The sequence below is a fragment of the Anomaloglossus baeobatrachus genome, chromosome 2 (assembly GCF_048569485.1).
Source record: "Anomaloglossus baeobatrachus isolate aAnoBae1 chromosome 2, aAnoBae1.hap1, whole genome shotgun sequence".
Classification (NCBI taxonomy): Eukaryota; Metazoa; Chordata; class Amphibia; order Anura; family Aromobatidae; genus Anomaloglossus; species Anomaloglossus baeobatrachus.
Window position 1 is genome coordinate 95,886,131 of NC_134354.1, and position 27,722 is coordinate 95,913,852.

General features: G+C 45.3%; 1 protein-coding gene across 1 annotated transcript in view; it reads right to left on the reverse strand.

Annotated features, from left to right (window-relative positions):
* ITGAE (integrin subunit alpha E) overlaps positions 1-27,722 on the reverse strand; it is a 207,118-nt gene that overhangs the window by 147,479 nt on the left and 31,917 nt on the right. Inside the window, exon 3 of the mRNA XM_075333152.1 lies at positions 1,666-1,790. Coding sequence (XP_075189267.1) covers positions 1,666-1,790 — 125 coding nt within the window. The remainder of the gene's footprint in view (positions 1-1,665; positions 1,791-27,722) is intronic.

The window sequence follows — 27,722 nt, forward strand, 5'->3', positions numbered from 1 at the left end:
TGAAACCAGTGGCCGAGGTGTCTCCAATCACTGAGGCTACTACCGCACACAAATTCACTGGAAAGTGACCCAAAACAAAACCAGAGGGATAGAGCTTCAAGCCACCCAAATGGGTTCATGGGCACTGGAACAGGGTTCAGTGAGCGACTGCGCAAGGCAGGAGGGCGAAGCCAGCGCAGAAGTCGACCAGGGAAAGAGTACATTAAAGAAAGGTGCACCGGACTCGACCTCCGAACTGCCCAGGTTCGACTGGAGCCCATCACGGTGAAACCCGGAACTCCAACAGTGGTACACGGCTTGTGTGTAACTGGCCACAGTGAATAAAAACACCTATTGGCTGCATCCCTGAGTAGCTACATTATTCGCCTGCGCCCGCCATAATAGACTACTACTACCACCCTCATCTGCCCAAGGGCCCAGCTCTACCTGTGGAGAGCGTCACCATCAGCCCCAAAGCTCCCTATCTCACAGCAGTGGCACCAAACTGGCCGCAATCCACAGGTGACGTCACAAATAACTCCCATCATCCCCTACATCTTTATTAAACGACACCGTTGGGGTCACGGAATCGGGCCTGGCCACCGAGGCGTCCCAGCAGCAGAACCGTGGCCCGATAACGAGTCTCCCCAGGCCCCGGTGGGCGCGTCATATTCAATAATCAAAAATAGCAGCACTGTGATTTAAAACTTAACCTTTACTGAACGCTTAAAATACAACAATAATGATTTGTGTTCATAGAGTGATTTAAAAAGTCACACAAATTGTCTGTAAACAATATTCTAATGGTGATCCTCAGACAACAAATGATTCTCAACTAGTCACCTATCTTCCTAGACAGTGGGGGGAAGAAACAAACAGGAAGGGACAAAAAATGAACAGTGGCAAGACATATGGCTCAGATAAATACCAATCATTATGCTGTATCAACCTACCCATAAATTCTTATTTAGGATTGATCTCACCCGATTAGCTGCATGGGTCCATATCGCCACAGTCCCGTCCACTTCAGTCAGAAAGACAGGAGCAGGAGAGGCCCCTAAGTACTGTCCCTCAACAATAACTCCTGCCCTTAGAAGGGCAGTCCACAGCTGACCCTATGCCGTGACTGCCCCTTCACATAGTCCTGGTGCCTCCACCTCCTTTTCAAGAGAGGAGGACCACCCAGCAAGGTGCCATAGGACCGAGGCAACACCCTCAGCAACAGATCCCATATGGATTTCCTCCCCCCCTTCCCCAAAAATTATCAGCCTGTTATTCCGGATTTCTTGGGCAGCTCAGGAATCCATCTAAAAAAAATGAACAGCAACTCTCAAATGCCATCCGAGTACTGTTCGTTTTTCACCGACTGATAGAAGAAGATGGAGAAGCATATTTTTTTCATCCCAAAAAATCTTATGAAACTCTGCCCAAACTGTTATGAAACTCAGACAAATTGTTTAGTACTAGAAAATCACTGATGTGTACATGAACTCTTTGACTTTTTTGCTGCATGTGCAATAGTTGAATTCAGGTTATTTATTATCTTACTTTGGTGGCAGACGGAAAGTCACTGTATAGCCCCATCCTTACTGACAACTCCAATAAAAACTATAGTTTTGAATAAATGTTTGAAAAACAATAAAAGCCATAGAATATCTTCTTATGCCTGGGATATATATATAATACCTGTTTCAAGTTTAATATTCTCCATTTTACAGTGCAGTTGTAGATCCTCATCTTTCAGCTCACATTTATACAGCCCTTCATAAGTTCTGCTCTCAGAATCCTTTAGTGGTGAAAAAGCATAAACTCTGCATGGGCAAGAAAAAAAAGAAAAGAACATGTTACTAAATGATAGTGTCAGTAAATTTATAGTGGTGACATAATATAGACATTCCTTAATCAAGTGCCTAAATACTGACTAATAAAAAAAGAGGAGAGAGGGCGCTCCTGTGTGGAACCGTAAAACAATGGATGGAAGTGTAATTTTGTACACTCACCTGATAGTGTTGTACAGCAGCTACAACACTGATAAAGATGCTGATGGGGGTTCCAAGGGTTCACCGTTCCTTACCACCAGAATCCTGTCCTGTCAGTCCCGCTGGAGTTCTCGCCTGTGTGGCCGCTGGTGCGATCCAAAGACACGTGCAATGCAGAGCCGTTGGATCTGCTGCGGACAGCGACTCCTCCTCCAAACCGGATGGTCCCGTGGTCTCGGTGACGGTATAGAACTAGGCCCGTATTCCAGCGTCAGTGGAGATAGCAACCTCCTGACCTGGCTGCAGCAGCCCCGTGAGCTCCCGACGGGAGAGGTAAACTCAGTTCAATGTGATAAAAAACCAGTGTCGGCTGCGCTGCCCAGACTGGAGATGGATGTAGATATTATAAAGTTCTTTTATTGAATCATAATAATGCCACAACGCGTTTCGGGGGCATGTACTCCCCTTTCTTCAGGTAGCCTACCTGAGAAAGGGGGAGGACATGCCCCCGAAACACGTTGTGGCTTTATAATAATTAAATAAAAGAACTTTATAATATCTACATCAATCTCCAGTCTGGGCAACGCGGCCGACACCGTGGTTTTTTATCACATTGAACTGGCTATTTCATTTCAGACACAGGAGGTCCCTGACTATTTGGCAGATTTCATGGATGTATTTAATGAGACTGAGACTGCATCTTTGCCTCCGCATAGGGACTATTATTGCACTATTGAATATAGCAGGCTACCTGAGGAAGGGGGAGGACATGCCCCCGAAACGCATTGTGGCTTTATAATAATTTAATAAAACAACTTTATAATATCTACATCCATCTCCAGTCTGGGCAGCGCGGCTGACACCATGGTTTTTTATCACATTGAACTAAATACTGACTAATTGAGCAAAATGCTTGTACTGTATACAAATGTGTGATGTGTTTCAGCAGGCATACAAATCATTGTTATTGGCAGCACATTGTCCTGTGTAAGTGTGGCGCCCTGGACTAGCCAGGTCGTCACAGGGACTACAACACGACACCCCCACCCCGAGATAGGCACATCAGTCAGACACAAATCCTTGTTGCCCCCCTCCAGGGGCTGATGTCCACACCAGGTGGGATGGAGCCAGGCGGTTGGCCCCACCCACTGAGGAGTTCACAGTCCTGGAGGCGGGAAAGGAAGTTAGTTAAGCTCGGGGAGAGCTTGAGTGCAGTTAGGGAAGTGGAGGAGTAAAGTGGTAGTAGAGGAGCAAACTGACTGTGTCCGGGTACATGGCCCAGGCACAGACAGCAAGGTTGTCAGACGGTAGTGGCCGTCTGCAGGAGAGGCAGATCAACGTGGAACCGTAGGACTGGGGACGGGCGGTGGCCCGCCGTTACCGAACCGGGGAGCGAAGTGAAGCCAGCACAAACCGGCAGGGCCTGCGGACCCCGACCAGGCTTGGAGTCGCCGTTAAACAGGTCAAATCCGTTAGTGACCGGAACCCCAGGGGTTTCCAAACAGCCAAGACCCGATTGAAGGCAACCGTCCAACCAGCACAAGGGAAATACAGCTGCCGCCACAGCTAGAGTTCCCAGGGCCAGAGCCTGCGAGCACAAGGGCTCCTCCGGCCCATATACACGCTGGGGAGTGGGTTACCAGTGGGAAGCCATCGGGACCGAAGATACACAAAAGGTGCAGGGAAAGGCAGCCACCACCAACCGTCCGGGAGAAACCACAGCAGCCGGCTGCGGGACCCATCCATCCAGCCGTCTGTTTTACCAGAGACTTTGCATCCATTTGTGGCTGAGTGAGTACTACCGTGCCGTCCGGCACCGTGCTGCGCAGTCCAAGCGACCCTGCACCTTGCCAACCCTGCCTCCCCGTCACCTCACCGGGCCCCGGGACCACCAACCCCCCTACCCACGGAGGGGAGAGAAACATCCCAGCTGCTCCCTGCCATCGCTCCCGGGATCCCCGTCAACAGCAGCGGTGGTGCCCCAACCTCACCACAAACCGTGAGTGGCGTCACGGACCAAATCCCCCAAACCACACTACCCCCCTTTCACTCACGGGCGAGGAGCGCCGCTCGAGTCCCCGGATCCGGCCCACCGCTCGAGCCACCGAGCAGCAGCAGCAGCAGCGCCGGACCTGAGCGTGGTGAGCGCAGCGCCCTCTCCGTCCGTGACATAAGCGTGTTCGCTGCCGATAACATGATATTCTGTGTTTACACATCGCCTTGTTACAGTTCATAGTAAGTTGTTATTTCAGAGACCTTAGATATTGTAATATTACATAAATTGTCTGGGAATGACACCTCATCTTTGTTTTACTCCTTCTCCCATTTAGACCCAAGAATAAGGTACACCACACTGGATGTAGAACATTTGGATGTCCCAGAAGTTTTATAGTTCTGCTGTGTGTTGGGGATCTGTGTCCGGTCTATGGTCACTATACAATAGTGGGTTTTACAGCTCCTAATATTGTAGGGATAGTTGCTGTTACTCACTTGTCCTCGCTCCAGCGTCAGGCTCTGGGGCTAAATTATAGCTTAGTTTTATGCCCTGAGCTGACAGTTTTATTGATACCATTTTGAGTAGATGCGATTGTGACGCCCCTGGACTATCAGATCGTCACAGGGTACTGCACAAGCTGCCCTTCCATGTAGTATTCCACCTCCCTCTTGGTTCTGGGTCCCTACCTATATGGTTTTGCCTCCAACAGCAAATCAAATCCTAGATACACCCTGCACCACACCCACCAGACACACCAGTGGACGGCTTGAGTGGAATAGAGTCGCCCACTTGGGGGGTCAGGGAGGGGAGGTGAGGAGTGTATTCAGTAGAGTTGAGTAGTGGAGTTGAGAGGAGAGCTGAAGGAGAGAGGTTGGGAAGTAACCCTCGAGCTGTGAGGAGGTCAGAGGAAGTTGGGAGTGGTGACTCCTGAAGTAACTGTCTAGGTTGCAGACGGTGGTCTGGGCCTAGAGGAGTCGGACCTCCGGTCGCAGGGGATTGTGGTGAGGTGCTCGGACCTGTTGAGGAGGATAGCCAGAAGCCTAGCACTATGACCGGTCCAGGACCAAAGGCACAACAGGGTACACGGACCCTAGGTCGGGGAGTAGCTTCAGGCAACTCGACAATTCACCTGAGGAGAACGGAGTCTTTATGATCTGTTCCCACCCACTCCAGAATTGGGGCATTAGCGCAACGAGGGGGATAGGACTTTCCAATCCAAAATGGTCCAGAAAATCCCAAGCGTGAGCCCTGAGAGCAAGCTCCCATACTTAGCCATAGTAGGGAACGGGGCCCGGCTAGTTCCAAGCTACCAGGCCATCAAGTTGAAGTCAAACTAAGCGCCATGAGGCAGGTCACGGATCACCAGGCAGCACCATTGGGGACGGGACCCGGACGAGCTCCCCTCAGCGGCAGCAGTACCCAGAGACTTGGTTTACTCGGTTGTCAGTGTCTGCTTATGAACTGAGTGAGTACGAGAGTGACCCCTGCACCCCACGGCACCCCTAACCGAGTCCTGGGACACCCCCCTACCCGTGGAGGGTTACAACATCTTATTGCGGTACTCCCCAATTTACCGTACACCATGGGTAGTGTCACGAACTGTAAATCAACTCCCCTGTAAATACCCCCCTTTCATTCGAGTGGCCGCACGACCCCCCTGGGGTCTGGAGACCCTCGAGCCACAGCGGACCCGGATCCAAGCAGCTCGGCTGCTTCCACGGGGGCAGCACACAATTTATTGAATTTTTTTGCAATGTTCAGATGGCCAAAAAAATGTGATTTGGACGTTTTATACACTAGGTCATCAAGGCTGCCTGCAGTGGCTGATCTGTGGCAGGCAAAAAGGAGACCGTACTGGACATAACACGATCCTAAACTGTCGACAAAGACACAGAACATGAGACAATGGTGAGGCTAGTGAGTGGCCTTCTGATGAAGTGGCCCTCGGCAAAAGGGTCCAGAAGATTGGACTCTAGCAGTAAGGCCCCAAGCCTCAACGGAAAAAGGGCAGAGACTTAGTGGTACATGGCCATAGTCAGCTTTTCCAAGAGCAGTCTCCCCAAGCGTCTCAGAGTGCAAGGCTCTTCTGGTACTACTGGCTAGCCCTTACCCCCATCTTCTACGAAGACAAGAGACGTGGATACGGAAGCATCTGCGAGCATAAGGCTTTACTTTAGCTATAGAGGCTGACCCCTCCCCTATGAGGAGTTTGGACGTAGAACCCCAGGAAAGAAATGTGACCATCACGAATTGGACTGTTGTGTTAAGCGGGCTTTACACGCTACAATAAATCTTACGATAGAACAGAAAAGGGCAGAATATAGGACCATTGCTTCTTTTTAAGGGACTAATCCCAAGGTACATACTAAATAGGATAACTGAAGTGAGCACTAATATATATTCTGAGTGCAAGCCAAAAAAATACATAGTACATAAGGATAAGGCTGCACATCAAAGTTAGATAATAGTATAATGCTATAAGCATACCGAAAAACATTGAAGCATACAATGAAAAATGCCACTTGCTAACTTGGAAGTGTGAATAATGAAATGCATACCTGCCATAAACCAAAGGTACAATCATAACAAACAAGAGAAGAAATGGGAATCATAGTCCAAGTATATAGTAAAGAGTCTGAACTAAAATCTTGCATGAGTATAAAAACATTTTATTCCAAAATTACATTATAGCAATATTTAAATCGTGTAATAGAAATATTAAATACATTAATGACCTACAGGTTTAAACAAGGAGGGATCCTGACAAAATACACTAGGGTCTAAAATTAGACATGGGAATAGAGTTAGAAGTCCAAGGATTCCATCTAAACAAGTTGCCCCACACAATATCGATCTATGTTAATAACAGCCGACAAAGGGCAAATGATCCTATGATTAGAACATAGATGAGCTGTGGGCTTCTATATATTCATATCAATAAAAGGATGGACTTCATTAAATGCATGAAGGAGAGACCAGGGACATTTCACAATTCATAGTCAAACAGCCAAAAAAGTCGGCATGGTCAAAAACCAGGGAAATGTCCCCAGGCCTAGTGTACAGCGGTTCGCTGGTTAAATTCACTTACCCATGTGCCCCACATTCTCTACCCTGGCATCCATCCTGACATGGGTAAGTGAATTTAACCAGCGAACCGCTGTACACTAGGCCTGGGGACATTTCCCTGTTTTTTGATTATGCCGACTTTTTTTGCTTTTTGACTATGAATTGTGAAATGTCCCTGGTCTCTCCTTCATGCATTTAATGAAGTTCATCCTTTTATTGATATGCAGTGGCGTAACTACCGCGGTTGCAGCGGTCACGATCGCGACCGGGCCCGGGAGGTTAGGGGCCCGGCGGCCGCCAGGCAGATCAGCAGCCAGCTGCTGTCAGTGTGAGAGGAGCTGCGCTGATCTGTCACAGACCTCGCGGCCGCTATTTGACCTGCTGCCACCACCGACACCGGGCCCCCCTGCCTGATGTCAGCGGCGGCACCGGGGCCCCCTGCCTGGTGTCAGCGGCTGCAGCGTCTCCCCCGTCACCGCGCACAGTAATGATGAAGCATAGCGTGGCCGGTGCCGCGCTATGCATCACCATTCTCCCCCTGTGCGATGACGTCACTCCCGAGCGACTGCTGTGCTGAGTGCACAGAGTGCAGGACAGGAGGACGCTGACCGCAGCACCGGGAGAACGAGCAGCGGGGAAGACAGCAGCGGTGGAAGGAAGAGAGAAGGTGAGTACTTGGGGTTTTTTTTAATATAAGTGAGTAAACGGTGGCCAGAGGCTTGGGAAGGCAGTTCTGGGAAAGCTGCATTATTGTATATGGAAGCCTGGAGAGGCTGCTTTATACATGGAGGTCTGAGGAGGCTGCATTATATGTGGAGGTCTGGGGTAGCTGCATTATTATACATGGAGGCCTGGAGAGGCTGCTTTATACATGGAGGTCTGAGGAGGCTACATTATATATGGAGGCCCGGAGAGGCTGCTTTATACATGGAGGTCTGAGGAGGCTGCATTATATATGCAGGCCTGGAGAGGCTGCTTTATACATGGAGGCCTGTAGAGGCTGCTTTATACATGGAGGTCTGGGGAGGCTGCATTATATATGGAGGTCTGGGGTGGCTGCATTATTATACATGGAGGCCTGGAGAGGCTGCTTTATACATGGAGGTCTGGGGAAGCTGCATTATTATACATGGAGGCCTGGAGATACTGCATTATACATGGAGGCCTAGAGATACTGCATTATACAAGGAGGCCTGAGGAGGCTGGGTGCATTGTTATACATGGAGGCCTGGAGAGGCTGGCTGCTATATTATACATGGAGGCCTGAGGAGGCTGGGTGCATTGTTATACATGGAGGCCTGGAGAAGCTGGCTGCTACATTATACATGGAGGCCTGAGGAGGCTGGCTGCATTATTATACATGGAGGCCTGGAGAGGCTGGCTGCATTATTATATATGGAGGTCTGGGGGGGCTGCATAATACAAAATGAAGGACACCTTATACATGGAATATAGGGGTGCCTTATGCATGGAGGAGTATGGGGTCGCATAACGCATTATGAAGTTTTATGGGGTTGCGTTATAATACATATAGGACTATGGGGGCTACATTATAATATATGGAGGACTATGGAGGCTACCTTATACATGGACTATGGGGGTGCATTATAAAACATTGGGGACTACGTGGTGCAGTATAATATATGGAGTACTATGGGGTGAATTATAATATATGGAGAACTATGAGAAATTCATTATAATAATTGGAGGGCTACTTTATACAAGGAGGATTATAGGGCTGCATTATAATATATGGAGGCCTATGTGGTGCAGTATAATACATGGAGAACTATGGGGTGAAATATAATACATAGAGAACTATGAGAAATTCAAGATAATAATTGAAGGGCTACTTTATACATGGAGGATTATGGGGGTGCATTATAATATATGAAGGACTATGTGGTGCAGTATTATATATTGAGTACTATGGGGTGAATTATAATGCATGGAGAACTATGGGAAATGCATTATAATACATGGAGGACTATGGAAGTGTATTCTAATATATGAAGGGCTATGTGGGACCCTTTATACTATTTGGAGAACTATATACAAGGGGGGACAAAGATACAAGCAGGGGATGGGAACGTTTTGTGCTGAGGGAAAAAGGCTCTTTTCCCTCAGCACCCAGCTTTTCCATGCTCTGCTATACATCTTCTCTCAGCACCCAGCTTTCCCATGCTCTGCTATACATCATGTCTCAGCACCCAGCTTTCCCATGCTCTGATATGGGAAAGCTGGGTGCTGAGGGAAAGATGTATAGCAGAGCATGGGGAAGCAGTGTGCCGAGGATAAGATGGATATCAGAAAATAGGAAAGCTGGGTGCTGATAGAGGGATTTCATATCATGGGAAATCTGGGTGCTGTGGGTAAGAGCCAAGTGTCAGAATCATTATCCTGTACCCCGAGTGTCAGTGTCATTATCCTGTACCCTAAATGTCGATGTACGTGGAGGGGGGGCCCAGGTCTGAACTTTGTACCGGGGCCCATCAAACTCTAGTTACGCCCCTGTTGATATGAATATATAGAAGCCCACAGCTCATCTATGTTCTAATCATAGGATCATTTGCCCTTTGTCGGCTGTTATTAACATAGATAGATATTGTGTGGGGCAACTTGTTGAGATGGAATCCTTGGACTTCTAACTCTATTCCCATGTCTGATTTTGGACCCTAGTGTATTTTGTCAGGATCCCTCCTTGTTTAAACCTGTATGTCCTTAATGTATTTAATATTTGTATGACACGATTTAAATTTTGCTATAATGTAATTTTGGAATAAAAAGTTTTTATACTCATGCAAGATTTTAGTTCAGACTCTTTACTATATACTTGGACTATGATTCCCATTTCTTCTCTTGTTTGTTAATAATCCTTACGATGTGTCGGTGGGGTTATGTCGTAAGTGACGCACATCCGTCATCGTAAGTTATATTGTAGTGTGTGACAGCTACGTGCGATTGCGATTGAACGGTAAAACGTTCATCGCATGCACGTCGTTCAATTGCTAAAAATTGCACGTCGGGTTGTTCAATGTTCCCGAGGTAGCACACATCGCAGTGTGTGACACCCCGGGAATGATGAACAGATCTTACCTGCATCCCGCGGCTCCCGCCGGCAATGCGGAAGGAAGGAGGTGGGCGGGATGTTTACGTCCCGCTCATCTCCGCCCCTCCACTTCTATTGGCCGGCTGCTGCGTGATGTCAATGTGACGCCGAACGTCCCTCCCACTCCAGGAAGTGGATATTCGCCGCCCACATCGAGGTCATATGGAAGAGTAAGTACGTGTGACGGTAAATAATCGTTTGTGCGACAAGTTCAACAAATTGAACGTGCCGCACATACGATGGGGGCGGTTACGATCGCATACGATATCGTATGCTTAATCGTAACATGTAAAGCAGGCATTAGGCTGGCTTGTAATGGGACTCACAGGAGCAATAAAATAGGAAACAACCCAGCGTGAACTGACAATGTGTCTGAATGTGCTCTGTAGATTTGAACCATGCGTGCCCACTATATAGTGAATAAAGTTAAGATGAAAAGTTGAGAAAAATTCTGTTGTTTAAAATTAACTGGTTGTCTCCTTGTGGAAATGTGTCGTCAATCGGTCCTAGCCAGTGAATGCCAGCAGCAACATGTGGCCTACACAGGAGCAGTGTCTATACTTTAAAAGTCTACCCACCCAGCCAGGACCATGTCCTTCATGTAACATGCCAGGGCATCTGGAGTCAATGCCTTACCCACAACTACTGCCCCGTGTGACTACATAGTCAAGAGGTCACAAATCATCTCTAAATATCTGTCCTAATGTATATCGCTGATCATACTTTTTAGATGGCTTAACAATGCTTAGGCCAATTATTCGTCTGCCAGTCATCTCAGTGGTCCATGAACTACAAACATAAATCTAAGCCCTTTATGAATTCAAGTAGAATTCTCCTAAAATTTACTCCAATTTCAGGAATACATTTTAAAGACTTGTTAGCTCAGGATTAATCATGCACCTACCATGAGGAGGCTCAACCACTTTTGAGAATTGGGACGGAGTTGGTGTAAAATCCAAACAGTTACATTATTGTGGAACCATGGGTAAATACTTTAGGACCAGAAATACTCTAATGTTTGACTCTTGTGTTCTCAATATAATTTTTTTATTATTATATTGATACCAGAGACTAAACCACATTCTGGTGACTTTTGAATCATAACAGGACGCGAAAAGCACAAACCACAACTATTAAAGTTGCTCACTATTAGACGAGAAGGCTGACATTCTCTTTGCATGCTTAGGTGGCTTCATCCCACTCTCTGCAAGGGTTTTTTTTTTTATACAAAAACAACTTAAAATTCGAGAATTAAAAAAATCAATTTATACCCACAGAAATTTTGAAAGTACTCATTAGGCATTTTATCAAAGTGCCTGTGAACACTTTACATTCATGACTGTCTTCATGCAATTTTGCAGCTGTCAATTTCTGTAACAGTTCATGCCAATTCATGTTTGGGACTAAAAGTTTATATGTATAGCACAGCACTTCTGACCCTGAGGGTGTACTGGTAGGTTTCAAATCCGTAAATCCAATGATAATATACCCAGGCACTATAATAAGGTGAAAAAAAAGATTTTGTAGTTTTCTAAAAGCATTTAGTTCAAATTCTACTGACATCTTCATTAGTTAGAACTGGTACCGTATATACTCGATTTATAAACTGACCCGAGTATAAGCCGAGGCCCCTAATTTTACCACAAAAAAACTGGGAAAACATATACACTCGAGTATAAGCCTAGGGTGGAAAATGCAGCAGCTACTGGAAAAATTTCAAAAATAAAAAAAATATACTAATAAAATGTGCCTTGTAGTAATGTGCCCCATGCTTTAGTAATGTCCTCATTCTGGTCCCATTCTTGTCTCCTATTGCCTATCTATCGATATTAGAATGGAGGTTTGCGGTATCGCGTTTATGTATTTTTTTTTTTCCTTTCAAGATTATATTGAGAATGAGATTATTCAGCAAAATCTTCAGAAAGCTCTATTGGATGAGAATAAATAACATTGGATTCTGAATATAAGAAACTTTATTTTCGATTCTGCGTTGTTCATGTTTGTTTGCCATTAATTAGGACATCTTGTTATAGACTAAGGGGTACTTTGCACACTACGACATCGCAGGTGCGATGTCGGTGGGATCAAATCGAAAGTGATGCACATCCGGCGTCGTTGTCGATATCGGAGTGTGTAAATCCTTTTTGATACGATTAACGAGTGCAAAAGCGTCGAAATCGTATCATCGGTGTAGCGTCGGTCATTTCCATAATTTTTAAAGGACTAATGTTACAATGTTGTTCCTCGTTCCTGAGGCAACACACATCACTGTGTGTGAAGCCGCAGGAGCGAGGAACATCTCCTACCTGCGTCCTGCCGCCAATGTGGAAGGAAGGAGGTGGGCGGGATGTTAATGTCCCGCTCATCTCCGCCCCTCCGCTTCTATTGGCCGCCTGCCGTGTGACGCCGCTGTGACGCCGCACGACCCGCCCCCTTAGGAAGGAGGCGGGTCGCCGGCCAGAGTGACGTCGCAGGGCAGGTAAGTGCATGTGAAGCTGCCGTAGCGATAATGTTCGCTACGGCAGCTATAACACAATATCGCTTGTGCGACGGGGGTGGGGACTATCGCGCTCGGCATCGCAAGCATCAACTTGCGATGTTGTAGTGTGCAAAGTACCCCTAAATGGTAGTGACTAATTGAACCATTTTGTCGTAGTCATCAACTAAGGGGTACTTTGCTTGCGATGCCGAGCGCGATAGTGACACTTGTCAGCTGCATTTGACCACTTTCCTCGTGGTTCTCATGTCTGCCTCCATCTGTCAGCACTTAGGGGTACTTTGCACGCTGCGACATACCTAGCCGATGCTAGCGATGCCGAGCGCGATAGTCCCCACCCCCGTCGCAGCTGCGATATCTTGTGATAGCTGCCGTAGCAAACATTATCGCTACGCCAGCTTCACATGGACTTACCTGCCCTGCGACGTTGCTCTGGCCGGTGACCCTCCTCCTTCCTAAGGGGGGCGGGTCGTGCGACGTCACAGCAACGTCACACGGCAGGCGGCCAATAGAAGCGGAGGGGTGGAGATGAGCGGGACGTAAACATCCCACCCACCTCCGTCCTTCCGCATAGCCGGAGTGATCCGCAGGTCGCAGGTAGGAGATGTTCCTCGCTCCTGCGGCTTCACACACAGCGATGTGTGCTGCCGCAGAAATGAGGAACAACATCGTAACATCGGTCCTTCTGAAATTATGGAAATTACAGATGCTACACCGATGATACGATTTCGACGCTTTTGCGCTCGTTAATCGTATCAAAAATGATTTACACACTCCGATATCGACAGCGATGCCGGATGTGCGTCACTTTCGATTTGACCCCACCCCTAAGGGGCACTTTGCACACTGCGACATCGCAGGCCGATGCTGCGATGCCGAGTGCGATAGTCCCCGCCCCCGTCGCAGCAGCAATATGTGGTGATAGCTGGCGTAGCGAAAATTATCGCTACGCCAGCTTCACACACACACTCACCTGCTGTGCGACGTCCCTGTGGCCGGCGACCCGCCTCCTTGTTAAGGGGCGTGTCGTGCGGCGTCACTGCGACGTCACACGGCAGGCGGCCAATCGGAGCGGAGGGGCGGAGATGAGCAGCATGTAAACATCCTGCCCACCTCCTTCCTTCCGCATAACCTACGGAAGCCGCGGTGACGCCGGTAGGAGATGTTCCTCGCTCCTGCGGCTTCACACACAGCGATGTGTGCTGCCGCAGGAGCGAGGAACAACATCGAACCGTCGCGTCAGCGTAATTAGGAATTACGCCGACGCTGCACCGATGATACGATTACGACGCGTTTGCGCTCGTTAATCGTATCATCTAGCCTTTACACACTGCGATGTCGCATGCGATGCCGGATGTGCGTCACTTTCAGTTTGACCCCACCGACATCGCACCTGCTATGTCGCAGTGTGCAAAGTGCCCCTAAGAGTTCAGCTCTTAATTGAAGAATTTTTAAATGTAGAACATGAGAAGGTTTGCTTTATTGAGATCGCTCTTCCTTAGAAATTTTATTTACAACTACTTGTATTCTTTTTTTTGTTTGTTTTTCTATGTTGGGAATTAATTTGAATAAGGATTCCCCTTTTTTACTCCTTTGTGCACACTCCAAATTATACTTGGTGAGGTTTCTTATATTGCATTTTCTTTAAAATAATTTTCAATAGATTTTTCAATTTTTCCTTTGAAAAGTGGGTGATTTAATAAAAATGTATTAGGTGCTGCAGAGAAGATAGGGTGTCATGCCCCGCTGCTGCCAATAAAAACTAATTTGATTAATAGAAACATTTTTATTCTATAGGTAGACAATAAAAAAGAATTGTTGATTTAATAGTAATATTTTTATTCTATAGGTCGACGCGTTTGTGGGATCAAGTCCCCTTCCTCAGGACCAAGAAAATCAACAAAGAGTGTCCATAAATACAACTGACAAATATATATACCTGCGAACAGATAGAGGACCGCCCACTGAAGATACAAAAAATCGGCGGGCAACACAAGATACAATGACGCAGCATATAAAAATATTACTATTAATCAACAATTCTTTTTTTATTGGCGGTAGTGAGGTATGACACCCTATCTTCTTTCCAGCACCTAATATCTAACACATGTGGGGCTGCGGCAGCCGCCATTATATCCTATGTGTTTATAGGGGTTGTGCCTTCCACAACCCTGCCAGGTGAGCGACACTCCTAACATACCTTAATTGTTATCCTGGTAAAACACTATTGCACTCTCTAGTTTTATAATAAAAATGTATTAGTACTCCATAATCTAGTATTGTTTTGGGTGTTAGATGTTAAGAAAGTAAGAAAACTGTTGCGTGATCTGATAAGAAAGTAAGAAAACTGTTGCGTGATCTGATAAGAAAGTAAGAAAACTGTTGCGTGATCTGACCACCTAATATTACCCACAGAAACGTCTTTAAATTTAGATAGCGAGTGGATATTTATTAGTATAAAATAAATCCTGTTAAAGGTTTGATGTTTATCCAAATAGTAGATGTATTCTCTAGATGTTGTATTAAATTGATTTATCCAATATTTTACAGTAACATTTTTTTGTCTAAGTGATATATTTGTGTCTAAAGCTTGGTCTGGGACAATGTTAAAATCATGTAAAAGGATCAGTTCTACTTTTTGGAAATTATTTTTTTCAGCATCATATTTAAATATGTAATCTATCATTATAGATTAGCTAAAGTATAATCACAATTATTTATCTTGCATTAATAAGGTCCATTTTCATCTTTGCAGTAGTCTCTGAACTGAAAGGCCATGGAGTCTCTGATAGCTGTAAGAACACTGTGACTAAAATTAGGGGGAAGAAAATTCTTGGAGACAGATACAATCTATGTTTGATTATTTTTTTTTGCATCTTTCGAAAGGAGGTACCTTTTAATAAGGCTATTAAGTCCCTTTATTTTTAAAGATAACATTTTAAAAAAACATATATTATTGAGAAAATTATTATTTGTTTATACCAGAAACCATGGAATATTTTAATATATAATAACTCAATTAAACAACAACAGGTGAAAAAGATATTGTATAAAACTATAAAAGCACTATCAAACAAAATACCAACAACAAAAAAGTCCAAAATCTGAAAAGAAATATGTTCTTCTGATTCGTCTCAGACGACCCGAGTAAAGATATACAGTGACAAGCAAAACAGTAACAATGTTTTGAACGTTTGACTTTCAGACTCTATATCTCACCATCCACTACATCTTTGAGCATGAAACTACCTTCATTTTATAGACAATCATCTTGGCTATCTCATATATAAGTGTGACTTGCAACTATTTAGCATATTATTAGTTATGCAGATTCTTGTCATGTCATTGCATTGTTACTATTTTGTTCCTGGTGTTTGGAAAAACCTTTTCTTCCTGTATACTACAAATTACAATCTGTTCTCATAGTCTATAATAGTTCAGTGTTTTATTAGGTTGATTCCCAAGTGAAAGGTCATTGGTTTGATTTGAGGAGCAGCCATGAAGAAGATTTCCCAAGAAAAGAAAAACAGCATCATCCACTTCATCGACAGCCGTGTCTTGGCCAAGGAAATTGCCAAATAGCATCATGGGAGGCCATGATAGGCAAAATAATACAAAATGAAGTCTGTCCATCCATTCAAAAGACAAGAGATGGACATCCACACAAAATATTGGAGTCAACAAGTCATCTCATCACAAAGTCTATAAGTTCTGGCGAGACAAACATGGCAGTGGAGGCGGCTCATTTGCTTCATAATAGTGAGATAACAGACATCCATTCAAGCACCGTGCAATGCACACTACACAAGTCTAGAATGGTGGCCTGAAAAAGCCTAGACTTTATCATCATCATAAGAAGCACCGGCTCGAGTTTCCACAAAAGTACAAAAAGTGAATATTAGTAGATTGGAAACAGGTGATTTGCAGAGATGACATGAAAGTCAAATGGGTCTTTAACAAACCAGGGAAAAAGGGGCTAAAAGATAGAGAATTTGAATGAACTGCGAAGTTCGATGGAGGAAGCCTGATGAAATGGGGTTCTTTAATAGCCAAAGGCGTTAGATACTTGACCAGTATTGATGATGGTTTCAATGCTGAGCTATATGTAAGTATCCCACAAGACGAATTACTTCAGACACCCGAGAACTATGGGTTGCGAACAGGATGACATAGTGTTCTAGAAGGACAAAGACCCACAGCATATATCAAGATTGGTGAAAAAATGGTTCAATGACAATGAAAAAGAGGTGATGGATTGGCCCCCACAGTCCCCAGACCTCAACCCAATCAATCACTTGTGGAGAGAGATGAAGAAAAAGCTGTATACATATCCAACTGTGCAAAAACGCTGGGACTATGAAGAAGAGACCTGCGATCAGTTTTCGATCAAGACTTGCTTGAATCTGATCAAGAACATGTCCAGACGAATTCAGGCAGTGTGAAAGCCAAAGGTGGATTTACCAAATACTAGCAAAATAATACAATTTTTTTTTTTTAGATTATTAGAAGCAGAACAGTAACACTGCAGGAACATGGCAAGAATCTGCATAACTAATCATATGCTAAATGGTTGCAAGTCAAATTTATGTATGAGATAGCCAAGGTGATTGTCTATGAAATGAAGGTAGTCTCACACTCAAAGCTCTAGTGAATGTTGAAATATGGAGCCTGAAAGTAAAAAGTTCAAAAGATTGTTACCCTTTTGCTTGTCATTGTAATTGAGGAGGAGCAGCATAGGTCGAACCTGAGTGGTTCATCATTGTAGTCTTTGATAAATTAATATTCTTTAAATTGCAGGGAATAATACTAACCTTTTGTTTTATTCCTTGCTCCTTCTTGTGTAACAACTTGATATACATAAGATACAGGGTTGATATTATTGCTATGAGACATACCAGTAGCATCAACTATGTTAACTGTTGTGAGTTCTTGTGTAGAGGATATTGGGTATTTATTTGTTTTACAGTCTTTAGGTCTGGTGACTGCCTTATGAGTCTCTTTATTTTTAGTTGAGGAAACATTATCCATATTATTTTGATTAAACTGACCAGTGTCAGAAACTATATCCTTGTCATTATTTCCTTGGAACCTTGGATCTTTATGTGTGTGCAGGGACTCCTGAGAATGATTGCATTAAATTAAGTATGATCGCGGTATGCAGGACTGTTTGACACCAGCATTGCGCTAAGGCGAAGCCAAACTAGGTTTTTAGATCCAATTTTGTTATAGGGTGATTATCTAGCGTTTGGGGAGTTGTCCTTGGAGTGTGAGTAGTGTCACTCACCCACTCATTAGAGCTGAGGTCTAGAGAAGCTGAGTGCAGTTTAACCTGTTCTAAATATCCCCAGTCTATTCTACAGGTCTGCGGTGAGTTCTCTGAAGGGAACAAAGATTTCCCAAGTGGCAATGATTCCTCTCTCCCCAAAAGGCTGAGACTTGTGATTGTGGCTGAGAGGACTCCTGTGATACATTGGATTCCCGCTCTTTGACAACTACGCCGCTGTGGTGTAGAGGAGTGACAACATGTTGAACCCACTACTATTGTGGCTCCTGAAGTTGGAGGGGACTTCTTGTTGTTCGATGAGGTCCTCTTATTAGGAGAAGAGGAAGCACACACCTGACCTGGAGAGCAGAGATTCGCGATGTGTGATCGTGTATTGGTTCAGTTGATAGGTGCGACTTGCTTGCAGCAGCGGATCTATGCAGCAATGTTAGATATAAATACAACTGACCGAAGGTCAGAAAAAGATGCAAACAACTTTCCTATAAAATTAATTTTTATTAATAGATAATGTTAAAAGAAAATACTGAAGCAGGGGCACCTAGACTGGGGACCCTGTGCTGTCCCTTTTCCCTGAGGTACACCCAATGGTGGCGAGGTCTGGACTGCTAGTATGACCCTAACTCCTGTTTGAACCCTGGTCAAACACCCCTTTTCCTTCACCCTTATGTAGGGCCAGGACCGAAGTAACAAACCACACAAATAACACAGACGGGGAGAATCAAAACACATACACACTTCAATCAGACAGAGGAGAGATAACATGTGTACAGAAAGAAGTAAGATACTGGGAGGAAATAATCTGACAACAGGCATACCTCCACACCACACGAGGTATTATACAAGTGATCACCAGAAACTGGATCACACTAAAGACCGGAATCACTGGAGCTGTAGTCGGCGTTGATCAACTGGATCCAGCACCTTATATAGGGTGGAGATGTCTGTGAGTGGTCATTAGCAACCTGAGCTCCTAACAGCTGTTCAAAAACCAGCAGGAATTAATTCCTGCTGGATTGATGAGCAGTGACCAAGAAACAGCCGATGCCCGGCTCTGGCTGAACAAGTAAGAGACACCAGATTGCCTGTCAGACTTTGCATTGTAAACAGAGTCCGACGCCACCATGACACCTAGCAAGTGCAGAGCAGAACACCGAATGACAAAACTAGCCAAATATAAAATAAAATGGCAGAGGCCTCAATAGGGTCCAAATATGCAAGGGGAATATAAGTACAGTTATTTAGTAATGTACAGTCCCTGACAGAAGTTCTGTCGTTTATCCATGTCATGTAAATAAAAGCCTACAGTATAACCTGACTTTAAATTCATCCATTGGTTTCATAAATTACTCTTTTGAAAGCTGAAACCCTCCCAAATTTGGTTTTGGTTATGAAAATAAAGTTGCTGCAAAGCTGAAATATTGATCATTTAATGAACACAGAAAGGTCAGATTTTGGCAAGACAAACGTTTTGTCGCCTTGTCATATAATGCACCCAATCCTAGTTTACATCCTCACCTGTGCTCACTAAATGATCGGTTAATTAGTGAGTGTGTATAAAAAGAAACCCAGCACCCTAGACCTTCAGTTGATCTGCAACTTAACCTCTGACAACATGTCAAAAATCCACCCTGCGACCAAAGCCTTGATTATCAAGAGGCTGAAGACCAGATCCAGTACAGAGGTGGCTGGCACCTTTAATGTGTCTCAGCGTCAAGTACAAACAATTAAAAAAAGATTTGAAGAGACTGGAGATGTTTTTAACAAGCCCAGGTCCAGCAGACCCCGCAAGACAACTGCTCAGGAGAAATGTCTGTTGGTTAGAAAATCCAAAGCCAGCCCCTCGTCCACTGCAGCAGAGCTCCAAAAGGCCTGGTCACCTGAAGTCCCTGTGTCAAAAGGCCTGGTCACCTCAAGAACAGTTTGTAGGACTCTGTTTCGAAATGGCCACCATGGTCGAATCAGTGCCCAGAAGCCAGCACTAAACAAAAGGAATTAAAAAACCATGTGGCATTTGCCAAAATCTGACCTTTCTGTGTTCATTAAATGATCAATATTTCAGCTTTGCAGTAACTTTATTTTCATAACCTAAACCACATTTGGGAGGGTTTCAGCTTTCAAAAGAGTAATTTATAAAACCAATGGACGAATTTAAAGTCAGGTTATAAGCTTTTATTTACATAACAAGGATATGCGACAGAACTTCTGTCGGGGGCTGTATAATGGTAATATAATATACCATGATGGAGGTCACAAATACAAGTTAGAAAAGTGCATCAGTGAAATACCTGACCGTAAAACTCAAAACATAAAGATATGTGCGATCCATGAGATACATATACTGTAGAAAAATAGCATATTTAATAGAAATATACAGTATTCTACTAAAGTGCAAGGAAAAGTGAAAATGACAGTGCAATGAAATATAAAGTGCAAAAGAGTACTAGCAATCTACAGTATATGGAGATGTTACATGCAGTCAGTAACTTAATAACAGAATTTGGACCCTATTTGGGCCTCTGCTATTTTATATTTGTCTAGTTTTCTTTTTTAATGTTATCTATTAATAAAAATTAATTTTATAGGAAAGTTATTTGCATCTTTTTTCTTACCCTCAGCCAGATGTATTTATGTCTTGGTAAATTTGATGTTATTTCTAGAGATGAGCGAACCGGTCCCGGTTCGGCTCGAGGCGGTTCGCCGAACGGGGGGTCTGGCTCGAGTTCGGCTCGTCGAACGTTCGACGAACCGAACTCGAGCCCATAGGAAACAATGGCAGGCAATCACAAACACAGTAAAACACCTAGAAAACACCCTCAAAGGTGTCCAAAAGGTGACAAACAACTCACAACACAACACAAACACATGGGAAAGTGACAAGGACATGTACTCATGCGAAAACAAAACAGCTGGACAAGGAAAAAGAGGAGGACACACAGATATAGGCATGGCACGCCCTTCTAAAGTCATGTAAAACACCGCAAGGTGACTCCAAGCGGAGTCTCCCTTTTTTCCAAAAATTGGGCCCCACACACCCACCCCTTCAGTGGCAGCAGTTGTGCCCCAGTTGTACACTTCACAGCTAGATTTGCATCAAGCACATTCAAAAATACGCCATTCTTATCCGTCCCCAGGATGACACCGGGGTAGGTAGCAAAGTCTTTCCTGATCCCAGCTCTGTTCATCTTGGCTTCTTTTAAAAACACAGCAAGCAAGGGTTACTCCAAGCGGAGTCTCCCTTTTTTCCAAAAATTGGGCCACACAGACACCCACCACATCAGTGGCAGCACTTGGGCCCTAGTTGCAAACAGGATGTTTTGATTTGCATCAAGCACATTCAAAAATACGCTATTCTTAGCCGTCCCCAGGATGACACTGGGGTAGGTAGCAAAGTCTTTGCTGACCCATGACTTGTTCATCTTGGCTTCTTTTAAAAACAATGTAAGCAAGGGTTACTCCAAGCGGAGTCTCCCCTTTTTTCCAAAAATTGGGCCCCACACACACCCACCCATTCAGTGGCAGCACTTGGGCCCTAGTTGTACACTTCACAGCTAGATTTGCATCAAGCACATTCAAAAATACGCCATTCTTATCCGTCCCCAGGATGACACCGGGGTAGGTAGCAAAGTCTTTCCTGATCCCAGCTCTGTTCATCTTGGCTTCTTTTAAAAACACAGCAAGCAAGGGTTACTCCAAGCGGAGTCTCCCTTTTTTCCAAAAATTGGGCCACACAGACACCCACCACATCAGTGGCAGCACTTGGGCCCTAGTTGCAAACAGGATGTTTTGATTTGCATCAAGCACATTCAAAAATACGCTATTCTTAGCCGTCCCCAGGATGACACTGGGGTAGGTAGCAAAGTCTTTGCTGACCCATGACTTGTTCATCTTGGCTTCTTTTAAAAACAATGTAAGCAAGGGTTACTCCAAGCGGAGTCTCCCCTTTTTTCCAAAAATTGGGCCCCACACACACCCACCCATTCAGTGGCAGCAGTTGTGCCCCAGTTGTACACTTCACAGCTAGATTTGCATCAAGCACATTCAAAAATACGCCATTCTTATCCGTCCCCAGGATGACACCGGGGTAGGTAGCAAAGTCTTTCCTGATCCCAGCTCTGTTCATCTTGGCTTCTTTTAAAAACACAGCAAGCAAGGGTTACTCCAAGCGGAGTCTCCCTTTTTTCCAAAAATTGGGCCACACAGACACCCACCCCATCAGTGGCAGCACTTGGGCCCTAGTTGCAAACAGGATGTTTTGATTTGCATCAAGCACATTCAAAAATACGCTATTCTTAGCCGTCCCCAGGATGACACCGGGGTAGGTAGCAAAGTCTTTCCTGATCCCAGCTCTGTTCATCTTGGCTTCTTTTAAAAACAATGTAAGCAAGGGTTACTCCAAGCGGAGTCTCCCCTTTTTTCCAAAAATTGGGCCCCACACACACCCACCCATTCAGTGGCAGCACTTGGGCCCCAGTTGTACACTTCACAGCTAGATTTGCATCAAGCACATTCAAAAATACGCCATTCTTATCCGTCCCCAGGATGACACCGGGGTAGGTAGCAAAGTCTTTCCTGATCCCAGCTCTGTTCATCTTGGCTTCTTTTAAAAACACAGCAAGCAAGGGTTACTCCAAGCGGAGTCTCCCTTTTTTCCAAAAATTGGGCCACACAGACACCCACCACATCAGTGGCAGCACTTGGGCCCTAGTTGCAAACAGGATGTTTTGATTTGCATCAAGCACATTCAAAAATACGCTATTCTTAGCCGTCCCCAGGATGACACCGGGGTAGGTAGCAAAGTCTTTCCTGATCCCAGCTCTGTTCATCTTGGCTTCTTTTAAAAACAATGTAAGCAAGGGTTACTCCAAGCGGAGTCTCCCCTTTTTTCCAAAAATTGGGCCCCACACACACCCACCCATTCAGTGGCAGCACTTGGGCCCTAGTTGCAAACAGGATGTTTTGATTTGCATCAAGCACATTCAAAAATACGCTATTCTTAGCCGTCCCCAGGATGACACCGGGGTAGGTAGCAAAGTCTTTCCTGATCCCAGCTCTGTTCATCTTGGCTTCTTTTAAAAACACAGCAAGCAAGGGTTACTCCAAGCGGAGTCTCCCTTTTTTCCAAAAATTGGGCCACACAGACACCCACCACATCAGTGGCAGCACTTGGGCCCTAGTTGCAAACAGGATGTTTTGATTTGCATCAAGCACATTCAAAAATACGCTATTCTTAGCCGTCCCCAGGATGACACCGGGGTAGGTAGCAAAGTCTTTCCTGATCCCAGCTCTGTTCATCTTGGCTTCTTTTAAAAACACAGCAAGCAAGGGTTACTCCAAGCGGAGTCTCCCTTTTTTCCAAAAATTGGGCCCCACACACACCCACCCATTCAGTGGCAGCACTTGGGCCCTAGTTGCAAACAGGATGTTTTGATTTGCATCAAGCACATTCAAAAATACGCTATTCTTATCCGTCCCCAGGATGACACCGGGGTAGGTAGCAAAGTCTTTCCTGATCCCAGCTCTGTTCATCTTGGCTTCTTTTAAAAACACAGCAAGCAAGGGTTACTCCAAGCGGAGTCTCCCTTTTTTCCAAAAATTGGGCCACACAGACACCCACCACATCAGTGGCAGCACTTGGGCCCTAGTTGCAAACAGGATGTTTTGATTTGCATCAAGCACATTCAAAAATACGCTATTCTTAGCCGTCCCCAGGATGACACTGGGGTAGGTAGCAAAGTCTTTGCTGACCCATGACTTGTTCATCTTGGCTTCTTTTAAAAACAATGTAAGCAAGGGTTACTCCAAGCGGAGTCTCCCCTTTTTTCCAAAAATTGGGCCCCACACACACCCACCCATTCAGTGGCAGCAGTTGTGCCCCAGTTGTACACTTCACAGCTAGATTTGCATCAAGCACATTCAAAAATACGCCATTCTTATCCGTCCCCAGGATGACACCGGGGTAGGTAGCAAAGTCTTTCCTGATCCCAGCTCTGTTCATCTTGGCTTCTTTTAAAAACACAGCAAGCAAGGGTTACTCCAAGCGGAGTCTCCCTTTTTTCCAAAAATTGGGCCACACAGACACCCACCACATCAGTGGCAGCACTTGGGCCCTAGTTGCAAACAGGATGTTTTGATTTGCATCAAGCACATTCAAAAATACGCTATTCTTATCCGTCCCCAGGATGACACCGGGGTAGGTAGCAAAGTCTTTCCTGATCCCAGCTCTGTTCATCTTGGCTTCTTTTAAAAACAATGTAAGCAAGGGTTACTCCAAGCGGAGTCTCCCCTTTTTTCCAAAAATTGGGCCCCACACACACCCACCCATTCAGTGGCAGCACTTGGGCCCTAGTTGCAAACAGGATGTTTTGATTTGCATCAAGCACATTCAAAAATACGCTATTCTTAGCCGTCCCCAGGATGACACCGGGGTAGGTAGCAAAGTCTTTCCTGATCCCAGCTCTGTTCATCTTGGCTTCTTTTAAAAACACAGCAAGCAAGGGTTACTCCAAGCGGAGTCTCCCTTTTTTCCAAAAATTGGGCCACACAGACACCCACCACATCAGTGGCAGCACTTGGGCCCTAGTTGCAAACAGGATGTTTTGATTTGCATCAAGCACATTCAAAAATACGCTATTCTTAGCCGTCCCCAGGATGACACCGGGGTAGGTAGCAAAGTCTTTCCTGATCCCAGCTCTGTTCATCTTGGCTTCTTTTAAAAACACAGCAAGCAAGGGTTACTCCAAGCGGAGTCTCCCTTTTTTCCAAAAATTGGGCCCCACACACACCCACCCATTCAGTGGCAGCACTTGGGCCCTAGTTGCAAACAGGATGTTTTGATTTGCATCAAGCACATTCAAAAATACGCTATTCTTATCCGTCCCCAGGATGACACCGGGGTAGGTAGCAAAGTCTTTCCTGATCCCAGCTCTGTTCATCTTGGCTTCTTTTAAAAACACAGCAAGCAAGGGTTACTCCAAGCGGAGTCTCCCTTTTTTCCAAAAATTGGGCCACACAGACACCCACCACATCAGTGGCAGCACTTGGGCCCTAGTTGCAAACAGGATGTTTTGATTTGCATCAAGCACATTCAAAAATACGCTATTCTTAGCCGTCCCCAGGATGACACTGGGGTAGGTAGCAAAGTCTTTGCTGACCCATGACTTGTTCATCTTGGCTTCTTTTAAAAACAATGTAAGCAAGGGTTACTCCAAGCGGAGTCTCCCCTTTTTTCCAAAAATTGGGCCCCACACACACCCACCCATTCAGTGGCAGCAGTTGTGCCCCAGTTGTACACTTCACAGCTAGATTTGCATCAAGCACATTCAAAAATACGCCATTCTTATCCGTCCCCAGGATGACACCGGGGTAGGTAGCAAAGTCTTTCCTGATCCCAGCTCTGTTCATCTTGGCTTCTTTTAAAAACACAGCAAGCAAGGGTTACTCCAAGCGGAGTCTCCCTTTTTTCCAAAAATTGGGCCACACAGACACCCACCACATCAGTGGCAGCACTTGGGCCCTAGTTGCAAACAGGATGTTTTGATTTGCATCAAGCACATTCAAAAATACGCTATTCTTAGCCGTCCCCAGGATGACACCGGGGTAGGTAGCAAAGTCTTTCCTGATCCCAGCTCTGTTCATCTTGGCTTCTTTTAAAAACAATGTAAGCAAGGGTTACTCCAAGCGGAGTCTCCCCTTTTTTCCAAAAATTGGGCCCCACACACACCCACCCATTCAGTGGCAGCACTTGGGCCCTAGTTGCAAACAGGATGTTTTGATTTGCATCAAGCACATTCAAAAATACGCTATTCTTAGCCGTCCCCAGGATGACACCGGGGTAGGTAGCAAAGTCTTTCCTGATCCCAGCTCTGTTCATCTTGGCTTCTTTTAAAAACACAGCAAGCAAGGGTTACTCCAAGCGGAGTCTCCCTTTTTTCCAAAAATTGGGCCACACAGACACCCACCACATCAGTGGCAGCACTTGGGCCCTAGTTGCAAACAGGATGTTTTGATTTGCATCAAGCACATTCAAAAATACGCTATTCTTAGCCGTCCCCAGGATGACACTGGGGTAGGTAGCAAAGTCTTTGCTGACCCATGACTTGTTCATCTTGGCTTCTTTTAAAAACAATGTAAGCAAGGGTTACTCCAAGCGGAGTCTCCCCTTTTTTCCAAAAATTGGGCCCCACACACACCCACCCATTCAGTGGCAGCAGTTGTGCCCCAGTTGTACACTTCACAGCTAGATTTGCATCAAGCACATTCAAAAATACGCTATTCTTAGCCGTCCCCAGGATGACACTGGGGTAGGTAGCAAAGTCTTTGCTGACCCATGACTTGTTCATCTTGGCTTCTTTTAAAAACAATGTAAGCAAGGGTTACTCCAAGCGGAGTCTCCCCTTTTTTCCAAAAATTGGGCCCCACACACACCCACCCATTCAGTGGCAGCAGTTGTGCCCCAGTTGTACACTTCACAGCTAGATTTGCATCAAGCACATTCAAAAATACGCCATTCTTATCCGTCCCCAGGATGACACCGGGGTAGGTAGCAAAGTCTTTCCTGATCCCAGCTCTGTTCATCTTGGCTTCTTTTAAAAACACAGCAAGCAAGGGTTACTCCAAGCGGAGTCTCCCTTTTTTCCAAAAATTGGGCCACACAGACACCCACCACATCAGTGGCAGCACTTGGGCCCTAGTTGCAAACAGGATGTTTTGATTTGCATCAAGCACATTCAAAAATACGCTATTCTTAGCCGTCCCCAGGATGACACCGGGGTAGGTAGCAAAGTCTTTCCTGATCCCAGCTCTGTTCATCTTGGCTTCTTTTAAAAACAATGTAAGCAAGGGTTACTCCAAGCGGAGTCTCCCCTTTTTTCCAAAAATTGGGCCCCACACACACCCACCCATTCAGTGGCAGCACTTGGGCCCTAGTTGCAAACAGGATGTTTTGATTTGCATCAAGCACATTCAAAAATACGCTATTCTTAGCCGTCCCCAGGATGACACCGGGGTAGGTAGCAAAGTCTTTCCTGATCCCAGCTCTGTTCATCTTGGCTTCTTTTAAAAACACAGCAAGCAAGGGTTACTCCAAGCGGAGTCTCCCTTTTTTCCAAAAATTGGGCCACACAGACACCCACCACATCAGTGGCAGCACTTGGGCCCTAGTTGCAAACAGGATGTTTTGATTTGCATCAAGCACATTCCAAATCCACAAGCATTTACTCTCCCCAGGATGACACAGGGGTAGTAAATTCCTTCTGGATCCATGACTTGTTCATTTTGATGAACGTCAGTCTGTCCACATTGTCACTGGACAGACGCGTGCGCTTATCTGTCAGCACACACCCAGCAGCACTGAATACACGTTCAGAGACAACGCTGGCAGCTGGACACGACAAAATCTCCAAGGCGTAAGTTGCGAGCTCTGGCCATTTTTGTAGGTTTGAAGCCCAAAAGGAGCAAGGCTCCAGTTGCACAGTCATGGCATCGATGTTCATTTGGAGATACTCCTGTATCATCCTCTCCAGCCGTTGACTATGTGTCAGACTTGTTGTCTCTGGTGGCCTTGCAAAAGAGGGTCTAAAAAAATTATGAAAAGATTCCATAAAATTGCTGTTACCGGCACCAGAAAAGGTCCTACTGGTACGGGTAGACTGTTGAAGATGACGAGACCGTCCCATGTTTGTCAAGTTACAACTGGGAGATTCACTCCCTGCACCTGCACGGTTGTTTGGTGGAAAAGCCGAGCTAAGATCTAGTAACAGCTTCTGCTGATACTCCTGCATACGTGCGTCCCTTTCTATGGCTGGAATTATGTC